This window comes from Arvicola amphibius, chromosome 4 (genome assembly GCF_903992535.2).
Source record: "Arvicola amphibius chromosome 4, mArvAmp1.2, whole genome shotgun sequence".
Lineage (NCBI taxonomy): Eukaryota > Metazoa > Chordata > Mammalia > Rodentia > Cricetidae > Arvicola > Arvicola amphibius.
Genome location: NC_052050.1, coordinates 5,560,751 through 5,572,960, shown reverse-complemented (window position 1 = coordinate 5,572,960; position 12,210 = coordinate 5,560,751). Strand labels below are relative to the sequence as shown.

The following is a 12,210-nucleotide window of genomic DNA, read 5'->3' as shown; positions in this document are numbered from 1 at the left end:
GGGGCAGGACTCCGGAGCTGCGGCTGTTCAGTAGGAGAGACCAAAAGCAAATGGTGAACAAGAGAGAAGACACACATGCACACACAGTAAAACAGCAGCAGCCACAGCACTGCCACCACGGTCACTGAGGCCAGCATCCATGACACTTGGCTGTCCTGACCAAATTCATAGACGTCCTGATGCAACATTTGCTGCCCCAGGAACCCCAGCCAGGCTGCGGACTGTTCCTTGTAGAGCAGGCAGGGTGCAAATGGACTGTGTATAGTGAAGGGTATGGTGAGAGGATGCAGCATCCTTTCTCTGGGAGGACCCACAGGGTCCATAGCAGCCCTGTGCTGCTGCCTCTCTACAGCCCACTCAGAGGACAGCGTGGATTCCCAGGGGATTTATGTCCCCCATTTGTGTGTGCCATCACATCTGGCTGAATCGAGGCCTCTGACAAGAAAATAGAGCTTTGAGGCTATTTCCCTCAGAGCCTGCTACCGCACACAGTCTCAGGGCTCTCACTTTGTAGCCCTCACTGGCCTGGAACTTGATATGCAGATCAGTCTAGCCTCGAACCCAGAGAAAATCTTCCTGCCTCTGTCTCCAGAGTGCTGGGATGAAAGGTGTGCATGACCAAATCTTAAATCATGAGGCTTGAAGATTGAACTTCTGTATATGTTTTTGGATTTTGCTGCATAGGCCTACTCCTGTGTTACTCAGTCATGTGACAATTGTTTCTAATTTCACTAAAACTTCACCATCTCTTCCCTTTTCTATCACATACCACCCAGAGCCTCCTGAGATGTCTACTTCCTCCCGTCACTCTCCCACCACCCATGTAATGTTCCTGGAAGCCACAGTGACTTCGCATGGTCATGGAGTTCAAGTTCCTATCACACCCCCTTTCAACCTTCAGGAGCTCTTTCAGAATGTACTGGGCTCACACTCTGTCTTAGAGCCTTTGAAGGCCTGGAAGCTTCTTAGGGGAAGAAGAGCTGCAATGGACAGGCATCCTCCTAGGCCCTTACAACCCTGGGGAGGGTGGGTTTCTTGGCAGAAATGATCTCTACACCCTCTGTGGCCTTCCTCTGAGTGTGCTCTCCATGTGTCCCCCATGAAGGGGTGGCACCCATGAAGATGGAAACAGACTCAAGCAGGGTCAGTGACCCTTGTGGGGAAAAGAACATTCGAGGAGAGTGAGAAGCCAGCCAGCCTGTGCTCTCAGGCCGGGATGAGAGTGAGCACACTGCTCTTGGGCCGCGATGAGAGTGAGCACATTACTGAGTGTGAGAGGCACTCAGTCCATGGAACCTACATACAGACTCTCCTGGCTTTGACCCAGGAGATACCGCAGAGTACCATGGCATCTTTGCTATCAGTGTGGTTCCTGCAGAAGCAATGGAGGGGACATGTCTCCTCCCTGCAAGAGCCCTTGGACTACAAGTACACTTAAGTATGTATGTTTATGCTTGGAAGTGTCTGTATACGCTTAAGTGCTGCTTACACCCGAGTTTCTCTCCTGACAGTATCACAGGTGACTGATTTCATGTCTGGCCAAACTGAGAACTCCATTTAATCTTAAAAAGGCTGGCTCTTGACATTACCACAAGGAAGCCATGGCTGCTTGCTTCCTTTCTGGACTCTTCTGTCCCCATACTACACTCCTCCCCATAATGAAGACGCACTGACAAGCAGGATGTCGGGAGGGAGGCTTGGAGAAGAAGCAGCAGAAAGAACAAGCTTGGTCTCCATGGCACTGTGGGCTTCAACAGTGACAGCAGGCTCCCTCTGCCAAAATCAGGGCTCAGTGTAGATGTCCTTGAGGAGAGGCTGGCTGGCAAAAAGACACCACAGACACAGGCAAAGCTAGGCACAGGCACCATCCTCACCATATGGCCAACCAAGGATGCCTTTCCATAGCCCTTGCCACAGAAGCATGCCTGTCTTTGTTGAACAGAAATGCACACATTCCCACAAACTCTTCCCCTCAAAAATGCTTCAGTGTGTTGAACACAGGCCCTTGCCGATTAGTCACTGGAAGCTTGTCTAGAGCCCTAAGCGAGAGCACTTTGTGTGCACACACCAGTGAGCTTGCTGTTGGGCTGAGCAGAGGCAGGACAGTGCTGGCACAGAGTGAACATGGACTCTCACACAAGTCAGAGAACATAAATGAGTTAAAAGATGAGCAAACTAGACAGACAGGCCTACATTTGGCATAAAGACATGGAACATGAATGGACAGATGGAAGCAAGGCCCGGAGTGGGAAGGCAGGGTGAGTGTGCCTGGTCTCCAGCAGCTCCAGTCCAGGCGTAACTGGGCAGGAGGTGGCCATACAGATCAATGTCCTCCGCCATGCTCGGCGGGAAGGGAGTGTGCCTGGGGCCTGTGCGGGAGAAGCAGGTGATCTGATGCTGTCTCTCAGGTCTCACTGAAGGCGGGGACCTGGGCAGTATCTGCAGGACAAACTAAATAGAGAATAACTGACGTGCCCTTGGGAAGGCTGGAGAAAGTCTCTCCTGAGCAACTGGCTTCCCTTGCCACAGGCTTGCATGGGGCCAGGGCCTGCTGGGACCGTATCTGGCACAGGCTGAAGGAGAGTGGCGACCACAGAAGGTCCTGTGGCTCAACACCTTCAGCTACTTCGCCGAGCGAGTAAAGCACTGGACCCAGGAGTGGCTGTTCTGAAGCTGAAGCAGGTCTTCACTGGGGACACTGAAGGAATTACCAAGGGCGTTGTGAAGTGGGCCTCTGTGCTGAAGCCAGGAGGAAGGACATCTGGCCCAGCACGGCTCTTAGGAAGTGGGCTTTGATGCTGCTGAATGGGCACACTAAGGCCAGTGCTCAATTGTGATTTGTTTTATTTTTGGTTTCCAGGATGGTTTCTCTGTGCAGCCCTAGCTGTACTGGAACCTCCTCCTTCCTCCAAGTGCTAGGGTTAAAGGCATGCATCACCACCACTAATTTTAGCTAAATTTTAGCATTTGTTCGGGGGAGTCTAGCTCCTGGTCTGCAGCTTGCAGTGATCCGGCTGCCTCTGTTTCACAAGTCCGGGATTATAGGCATGTGCAGCATGACTGGCCTTGAATAACTAAAAGGCCGCTTTGCAGATTCAGTTTGATGTCATGAAGAGCAATGGGGCATGCTGAGAAGTTGGGGCCTCAGAGAGCCATGTATCCCTGCCCTCTGGCTTCTAATTAGGGATTGAAGGCTTGCATGTATGATCACTGGAGACCTAAATCTCACTGGATCAGAAAGTCATTCATTGGTCTCCAAAGTGCTTTTAGATTTCTTTGTTATTCTCAAACATGTCCCTTGAAGAGCTATGGTTCCAATTCTAAAAGGGCATTCCTCCTTTCCAGGGCCTCCAGACTTCCTGAGGATGAACACAGGACAGTCCACCTGACATGGTGTCTGTAAGACTGTGCTGGAAGGGGCTGACCAAATAGTAAGGTGGGTTGGGGAACTTTTGCCTTTTTTCTTATCGGAAGCTGTCAGAGCAGGAGCTGCTCTTCGCTTCCTCTCAGCAGCTGGTCCCCAGCACCTACGCACACCCTGGCCTTCCTAGTCAGAGCTGCAGCAGGGGCATAGGTGCACTATGGGGAGAGCAGGGGAAGAGCAGAGGGTGTCTCCCGTCAAGTTCATGTTCAGCAGGCTGCCACTCACCGGGTAAGCAGACCTCAGAGCACAGCTTATTGTCCAGTGCTTTCACGCTTGCGATGTCAAAGTCATTGTTATTGTCACACTCCGTGCCTAGAAATGCGCATGTCCTCTGGCCTGTAACGGAGTTAACGTAGTTAGACAAGGGCTGGCTATGTTTTCTCTACTTTGCTGTCCTTAAAATAAAAGTCTTAAGAATGGAGACAAAAAGAAAAAAATCAAATCATGTGTCAAAAAAAGAAAGACGATAAACCGAGTGAATAAAGAGTGGACAAAGGAACCGAGTTGTGTGGGCATGTCCGGGTACTGGCATCGTCCTGGCCGATTCCCTCAGGCCCCTTTCTAGTTGCTGTTCCTTAATAAGTCTGATCCCTGCAGAGTGCTGCCAGACACAGGTCGGACAGACCACTATGGAGGACAGCTGCACCCAGGCCAGCCCGATGACGCTACGGCTGGCAGAAGCTGGAGACAGCCATCAGACAGTACCCTGTCCAGGCCTGTGACTCTCAGGCATGAGCAGAGTATGCTTATGACCAAAGGCTCTGCAGAATCATATGCAAAAAATGACAACTCACGGACTCAGTTCCATAATTTTGCACGTTGCATCAGAGCGACTGTTGACAAAATTATGCTTTACTCTCTCTGGAGACTGAAGTTGTGACTCTATGTTTCCAGAGACTGTCCAGAAGGCCACAGTCAGTGAGAACACGAGGGAAAGTTGAAGTGATGTGTTTCTTTGGTGTTCCCCCTTTCTCTCAGTGAAGGGAGTGGAGGAAAACCCTCCATGTAAACTATGAAGAGCCGGGTGGCAACAGCCTGAACACCCTGTGTGTCTTAGGAGAAACATTCTTTGGGGAAGCCATCCCTCAGGGTGACTTTGGCCTGGGCTCTGAAATGATCTTCAGAGGCAGTACAGCTGCAAGCCCTGGGCAGATGTGCAAGAATGAGAGAGGCCAGCCTTGAGACTGTTATCTTTGAGCCTCTTGCCAGTGGAAGCTGTCGAGTCCACATGCACCCCTGACACCCCTGAAGCAAGGGCCAGTGCTAAAGCAGAAGCAACTAGGATGACACCTGCTGGAGCAACCGCATCCAGGCCATGGCACACATGCCCGGGAGCAGAGGGAAGGAGTCTGGCTTCTGGGATAGGCACGGTGACTTCTCTGACCGCCCCCTCTTCTTCCTCCCCTGCCCTGCAGGACAGGTCTTGTCCAGCCTCACTGGACACAAAACTGTTCTTACTGAAGACCAAAGGCTACAGTGCTGCCTAGGTGAGCCCGGCAGAGAAGCCCGTGCTTCCTCGCCACACTGTCTTAGATGTTCTTCACTAAAGCAAAACCAGACCAGCTACCAGAGTCCTGCCTCTCCTGAGGAAGAGACTCTGTTCCACTTGGGGTGCCAGGGCAGCCGGGGAGCTCAGCGAGAGCTGCCACAGGAGGAGGCGTGGGAGTAGAAAGTACACAGTGTCTTCTGCAGCATTCCCTCTAATCCCATGGAGTCTGAGTCCCAGGAAGAGGTGAGAATGTCACTAAGGTCACTGATACCTTGTCTGCCTGACATGCCATCAAGATAACCAGTCCCCACAGCCACCTAGCTGAGCACTGCCACTAAGTCACGGTAGTTCCCCTTTCTTTACCCCTTAGCAAATACCCAAGAAAGCAACATGGAAGAGCAAGCACTGGGTCTTTTACCATCTTCTTGCACGGGCGATCTATCCTCTTCCTCTATGATATCATTTCCCTAGGACAGAAGGAAAGCCCCATGAGTCTACCAGGAAGTCAGAGGAGCCTAGTGAAGACAAGCCATCCCTGTGGTAGTAATTTCCATGGTCTGCATCCACGCACATACTTCCCACCATGGCCGGGGGGTGCTCGGTCAGTCTGAGAAAGGGCTGTCAGGAATAGCCTTATTACAGCTTACCTGACACTAAAGCAAAACAAGAGTCGAATGAAAAAACAAATCAAAGTGAGGTATGGGCACATGCCTGTAATCCCAGAACTTGGAAGACGGAAGCAGGAAGGTCACCTGAAGTGTGACCTGTAAGGTCGGCTGTAAGGCCAGCTTGGCCTACCATAGCAAATTCCAGGCCAGCCTAAATTCCTAATGAGTGTACATAGTTAAGCCCTGTCTCAAACCAGCAAAAGAGACAAAATATAAGAACAAATCATGAGGACATAATGCTTTTAGAAACTCTTTAGGGGCCAGTTACTGCCCGAATGCCCTGAAAGGATCCCTGTCAACAACGGTGGGCCCTGGGCTCCACAGCACACTTGGGGCATCTGCACCCACAGCTCTGCACAGGGCTCCTGAGTGGGATGTGGAGTGTGTCCTGTGGGGAGCCCCTGAGACCCAGCGGTCCCAGGACACAGACTAACTGCATGGCAGCAAGCATGAGAAGGGTCTCTAGAACTCACTCCCTGGGTATCACACTAGAACCATTGTCTCCTGCAAGCAGGACAGTGCCCAGGTTCCTACCCACACCCCCTTCTAAATGATCTACTCATGCCACCCGGGAAGGCTTCTCTATTATTCCTCTATACAGCCATTCCCAGCCAACACCAACAGTTAGAGAAAACGGCTGTGGGAAAGGATGATGCTCTCTGTCAGCTAGGTTACCTCTGCATCCTGTTCTCCAGCTGGAAGGTCAGCAAAATTGCTGTCTGGGGACTCGGCTGGTGTCCCCTGTAAAAGAGCAACAAACCCCAAGGTTTCAGTCATCACAGACTCTCCAGTTAAGCTCTTATGACAACAAACCCAAGCCGAAGCTGTTCTGAGCACAAGGTCTGTGGCATATGGAAGGCAGACTAAGGGAGTGCATTGCTCCCTGCAGCACCCCTGCAAGTACCTGGACATCTACGAAGCTGCCTGGAACAGAGAGCAAGGCAGATCAAGTGCACTTCCCTTACCTCTCCTTCTGAGGGAGCCCTGCTGGCAGCCAGAGGGGAGGGCAGAGCCTCTCCCTCTTCTTCTGTGCCAGGGGCGATGTAGGAGCCAGACATGGAGGACACCGTATCAGTGCTGATCTGGGAGGAGGCCATGGACATGACTGACTGGGCCAGGCTGCTGCTAGCAGGGTCTGTGGAGAAGAGGTTAGGGGAGGGGATAAGACCATGACTATTAAGGAGCATGTGCATGTCCTTTACTAGGGCCACAAAGAGAGGCAGACAAAGGCTTTATACTGCCCTCTCCAGAAAAAGGTTTAGGCTGAAGGTTTCCAAGATTCTGCTCTGAAACCCAGGGACCAAGGCTGTGTTGCAGCTGCTACAGTGTAGAGGGAACCTCATCGTGCAGGAAGGTGAATGAGAGTCCCCTCCCCGGTGTGGGACCTATTTAGTCACCAGCTCTGCTGTTCCCATCCCCAAAGGAAGTCACAGCGGAGCTGGGGACCAGGGGAGTAGGTACATTCAGCCTCTCCCTGATCCCTCAGGTACCTTCTGGGGAGGAGATGGTAGAGGAGAGTGGAGTCCCTGTGCAAGACGACTGGTCGAGAGCCCCTGATGATGACAGGGTAAGGTTCTCACTCTCCGGAGTCACATCACGTCCCTGGGGGTGAAGGACACAATGGGACATGAAACCAGCATAAGCCCAGCATATGGGCAGAAGGGTAAGAGCAGAGCTGGATAGGGACACGGGAAACAGACACCAGGAAGGACAAGGTGCTTTCTTGTGGGCATGAGTGACAGGAGAGGCGGTGCTGGCTTCTGTCAGCACTCTGTCAGCCAGGGCCTGGAGTGACTTTGTCCCAGGTCCTGTCTGAGGCCCAGCATCTGGTGGGGCACACAAAGGCGGCAGCTCCAGTGACAGGCTACCCAGCAGCTGTCCCTGGGGGACAGCCTGGGATTAGGAACAGCTTTCCTTTAGAAGGAAACGAACATGAAACCGACAGGGTCCTCACTACCTTCAGGACCCCTCCACACATATGTTGGGAGCCGCTGCTCAGTGGACCTGAAACAAACTGTACCTCTGCTTTCCATCCGCCAACCCCTGAACACAGCCTTGCTGTCCTGGGTGGACAAGCAGGCACAAAGCTGGCTCTCCAGGTCAGGCCTACACTGCTGAGGCTTCCCCTTGCCTCCCACATGTGACTATCAGGGGGCTTTGAAAGGCAGAGCTCTCACTATCCCTGGGCCAGCTCCAAGCTCCCTCTGAATGTTTCTCTCCCTGTGTCTACAGACTTCCAAGATCCAGGCAAATGCGCTCCCTCCATGACAGTTTTCCTGATGTCCTCCACTAAAGGGAACTGCATATCACGCTGCATGACAGTACTCTGTCTGCCCCCCACCTCGAGATAGCCTCCTCAGTAGCCGGTTGGCACTGAACCTGATAGATAGCCCAGGCTGGCCCCACACTTGTGACCCCTTGCTTTAGCCTCCAGTGCTAGAACTACAGGCAGCCTGGGAGGTGAGGCAGGGGGATTGGGAATTCAAGGTCATCTCCAGCAACAGAGTGAACTCTTGGCAAGCTTGAACTATGCAAGGTCCTATCTCAACCACCCTGCCATGTAGCCACTCAGGAAGGACTTACGGGACAGCAGCAATGAACCACACACAGTGCTGGTAGTTGTGTACAGATGCTGTCCCAACTAGACATGAACTCCCGAGGATGGAACACCTCCCATCTGGCGCGCCTTTGGTACCCAGTATGCTGCCCTGGACACTGCTAAGGTCTGTGTGAGGGTCGTGCACAGAGGAGAGTTCCAGGCATCTGTCCCCTGCTGGCCCTGCACATCTCCCAGCAGCGTTCTTGCTGTGGGTCCCTGCATCCTGAACCAATGCTGAAACTGACCGCCCCAGTCCTAACTTCACGGTTCCCTTCCCTGTCTGGCGTGCTGACTTACACAGCCATCTAGCCCACCATCACCCCACTTCCAAGCATGTCAGTGCCACCAGGGCCAGGGGGAGCCAGGCTGCACACACTGGGGAACTCATGAATCTCAGGAAACCTCTGCAGCTACAACCTTGTACATTGCTGAAAGGCCTAGTGAGCGGATAAAAGCAGGGGGACCAAGGAGTCATGCAGACAGATGCCTGGTGCAAGTGCGCAGGGAGGGAGAAGAAAGCCAGCTACCTCTTCAGGATGCTGGGCTGACAGTCTCTGAGACAGCTGAGTCTCTGACTCACTGCAAGAGCGCTCATCTTCCTCTTCATGTAGCACAGAAGAATTCTGGGAAACGGATCTGTAAAGTCAGAGGAAGAGCAGTTGAATGTATTGTCCACTCAGCAGATCAGTGCTGGCTCGACCTCTCCTTGCTCAGGCCGCACAGGGGAGGACTGGAGGAACCAGGCCAGCTCTCAGAGGCAGGACAGAGACTCCTCTGCCTCTAGCTCCTTGACTTTGAGAAAAACACTAGCAGCCCCCTCCCCCTGTCTCAATACCTTTATCTGTGAAACAACCTCCTTTGCCATAGAAGCTGTGTTATGATGTGTCCTATGGACTTAAATGTTCAGGATATAGGGCCATTTGGTTCCTTTGACTTCAGATTAAGCCAGGGCCCCAAGGAATTCTGTCTATACTACTCAGTGTCCTTCCTATACATGACTTTCCTCACCCCAACCATACCCTGCCAAAGAACACACGGCCCTAAGTACCCATAGACATATTATTTCTATCTCCCTCGCCACTGCAAGCATGCCTCTTGGGTCTTCTGTGAGTGAGCAGCCCTGGGGACTGGGAGAGTGTGACCTAGGTGTGACTACCATAACACTGGGGAAGGAAGACGGAACACGGCTAGGCACTCACTACTTACTTTGATAGACTCTTTTTGAGTTTGAGTCCTTGGTTACTGCAATCAGACAGGCGGTCAAGGGGGGACAGCGTCCTGACGGGGGGCAGGTGGCCATCACTGCCATAAGATGGTAGCATTCCTGAGAGGTGGCCATCTCCAAGAACATGTAGTGGAGGAACTGCTGGGGATGGGGTGAGGGGCCCATTGAGGGCCTCCAGGAGAGACACCACTTCGTAGCCTGGTGGAATATTCTCTGAGGACTACAAGAATCGAGACAGGCCAAAAATTAGGTATTTTTTCTATCAGGCCATGATCATGCTTCCTACTGGACATTAAAGATGAGTTTTGTTTTTAGGCATCTGCTCTGGTAAGAAAGGCTTTGGTTAAACACAGGGAAGGCAAAGTGTTGAAGAGCCAGCCACAGGTCCTAAATGACCCTTCACAAAGTCTGTTTTTCCAATAATAGAAATAAATGCTCACTATAGGAAATCTGCAAAATACATCAAAGATGAAAAAATTACCAATAAGTAACCACCCAAAGTAACTTTTGGTGGTAATCTAGTAATTTTCTAATTATTTTATTTCTATTGTTTATGATTTATGACTACTCCATAAATGGCAATCCTAGGGGCTGGAGAGATGGCTCAGTAGTAAGGGGCACTTGCAGCTCTTGCAGAGGACCTGAGCTCAGATCCCAGCACCCACGTTAGTAGCTCAAAATCACCTGTAACTCCAGCTCCAGGGGCCTAATGCTGCCTTCTGACCTCCAGGGTACGTGCCCAACATATTCTCACACAGGTAGACACACATACATAAATAAAATTTTAAAATAACAAATTTGAATCTTGTTTATTTAACATAAATATTTCCTTTTTCTTTCTGTTTTGGATTTTCAAGATAGGGTTTCTGTGTGTAGCCCTGCCTGTCCCGGAACTTGCTCTGTAGTCCAGGCTGGCCTGAAACTCACTATGTCCCACCTCCACCTCCCAGGGCTGGGTGCTCTGGCAGTGCTCCTGTGGACATCCTTGTCCATAGGTCTTTTTCAGGCTGAGGGGTGGTTCATGGTAGGATGCTTGCCTAGCATAGGAGGCCTTGGGTTCCATACTCAGTGCCCCCAGCACAACAACCCCCTTCTCTCAGGTCACTTTCTCAGTATGAAGTCACAACTTTAGGCCACCATGTATAAATGTTTCTCATTTTTTGAAGAGCCCAACTAATTTTTTTATATGTGCATTGTGCACACACGTGTGTGGGTGTGTGCCCTGAATCCACATGTAGAGGCTGAAGGATGCCAGATATCTTCCTTTGTCTCTTTCCAACTTATATTTTGAGGCAGTCTCGCTAATCCTGCAGCTCACCGTTTGGACAGGATCCAGCTGTCTCTGCCCCACTATACTGGAGTTACAGCTACGCACAGGAAACCATGTGCAGCTTTTACGTGGGCGCTGGGGTTTGCATTTGAGTCCTCCTGCCTTCACGCAAGCATTATTGTCCACTGAGTCATCTCTTAGCCCCACAAATGTTTCTCAGTTCTTTTTTCAATATTTATTTATTTATTATGTATACAATATTCTGTCTGTGTGTATGTCTGCAAGCCAGAAGAGGGCACCAGACCTCATTACAGATGGTTGTGAGCCACCATGTGGTTGCTGGGAACTGAACTCAGGACCTTTGGAAGAGCAGGCAATGCTCTTAACCTCTAAGCCATCTCTCCAGCCCACTCGGTTCTTTATATAGAAAGCCAGTTTGTTTTCTCAAGGGTTTACCTAGTTACCCTCCTAACAAGCAATATAGAATATTCAATTTGTTTTGGGGTGGGCTTTTTGGGAGGGGGATCCTGAAATGGAGTATCTTTCAATTTTTTTGTAATTTGGAAGATGAAAAATGGTATCTCATTTTAATTTGTATGATACTGATTTTTTAATGTGGCAGAACCTTTTTGGTCTTTGTGATTGTGTGTGTGGTTTTTTCGAGACAGAGTTTTTCTGCATAACAGCCCTGGCTGTCCTGGAACTCACTCTGTAGACCAGGCTGGCCTCAAACTCACAGAGATCCACCTGCCTCTGCCTCTTGAGGACTGGGATTAAGGGCTAAGACCGCCTGGCCCCTTTTTTGCTCTCCTGTGGCACCGAGGACTAAAGTCAATGCTGTATGCAGTACTAAAGCTAGACTGAGCTGCATCCTCAGCCCTTGCTCTCCTCACTATGGCCTTAGGTGAGCATTCTAAAAGTGATCACCCTTTAACTTGCCACACCTTCTAGCATGAGAACTTTGTGTCTTATGTAGGGACCTACTGCCTTCAGTTACCTGCTGCTTTGTTCTTCTGGGCTACAGAGAAGACATTAACTTTCTTCTGATACGTGTGCTGTTAAAGTTCCTTTTTAAAAAAAATTTTTTTGTTTGCTTTTAAACTTTGGTTACTTTTAGGAATCTCAAGTTTTGAACTTTTATTTTCTTTCTTGAAATAAAAAAATTGTTGATGTGTATGAGTATTTCCCTGAATATATGTCTGTCCACTATACAGGTATAGTGCCCACAGAGGCCAGAAGAGGGTATTGGATTCCCTGGTTCTGGAGTTACAGACAGCTGTATGCTGCCATGAGGTTACTGGGAACCAAACCCAGGTCCTCTGTGAGAACAGCAAGTGCTCTTTTTGTTGTTGTTTTTGTTTTGATTGGTTACTTGGTTTTGTGAAACAGGGCTTCTCTGTGTAGCCCTGGTTGTCCTGGAGCTTGCTCTGTAGACCAGGCTGGCCTTGAACTTAAGACATCTACCTGCCTCTGCCTCCAGAGTGCTGGGACTAAAGGAACTGCAGAAAGTACTCTTAACAGCTGAGCCATCTCTC

The 12,210-nt window shown here is 50.6% G+C and overlaps 1 protein-coding gene across 2 annotated transcripts in view; it reads right to left on the bottom strand.

Moving 5' to 3' along the window:
• Rnf157 (ring finger protein 157) overlaps positions 1-12,210 on the bottom strand; it is a 71,620-nt gene that overhangs the window by 3,881 nt on the left and 55,529 nt on the right. Inside the window, exons 12-18 of one of the 2 annotated variants that reach the window (XM_038326941.1) lie at positions 9,387-9,625; positions 8,708-8,816; positions 7,072-7,183; positions 6,547-6,716; positions 6,257-6,322; positions 5,332-5,380; positions 3,650-3,760 (exon numbers count right to left, since the gene is read on the bottom strand). In XM_038326941.1, coding sequence (XP_038182869.1) covers positions 3,650-3,760; positions 5,332-5,380; positions 6,257-6,322; positions 6,547-6,716; positions 7,072-7,183; positions 8,708-8,816; positions 9,387-9,625 — 856 coding nt within the window. Of the gene's footprint in view, positions 1-3,649; positions 3,761-5,331; positions 5,381-6,256; positions 6,323-6,546; positions 6,717-7,071; positions 7,184-8,707; positions 8,817-9,386; positions 9,626-12,210 lie in introns of those variants that run through there. The other variant, XM_038326942.1, reaches the window with a different exon arrangement.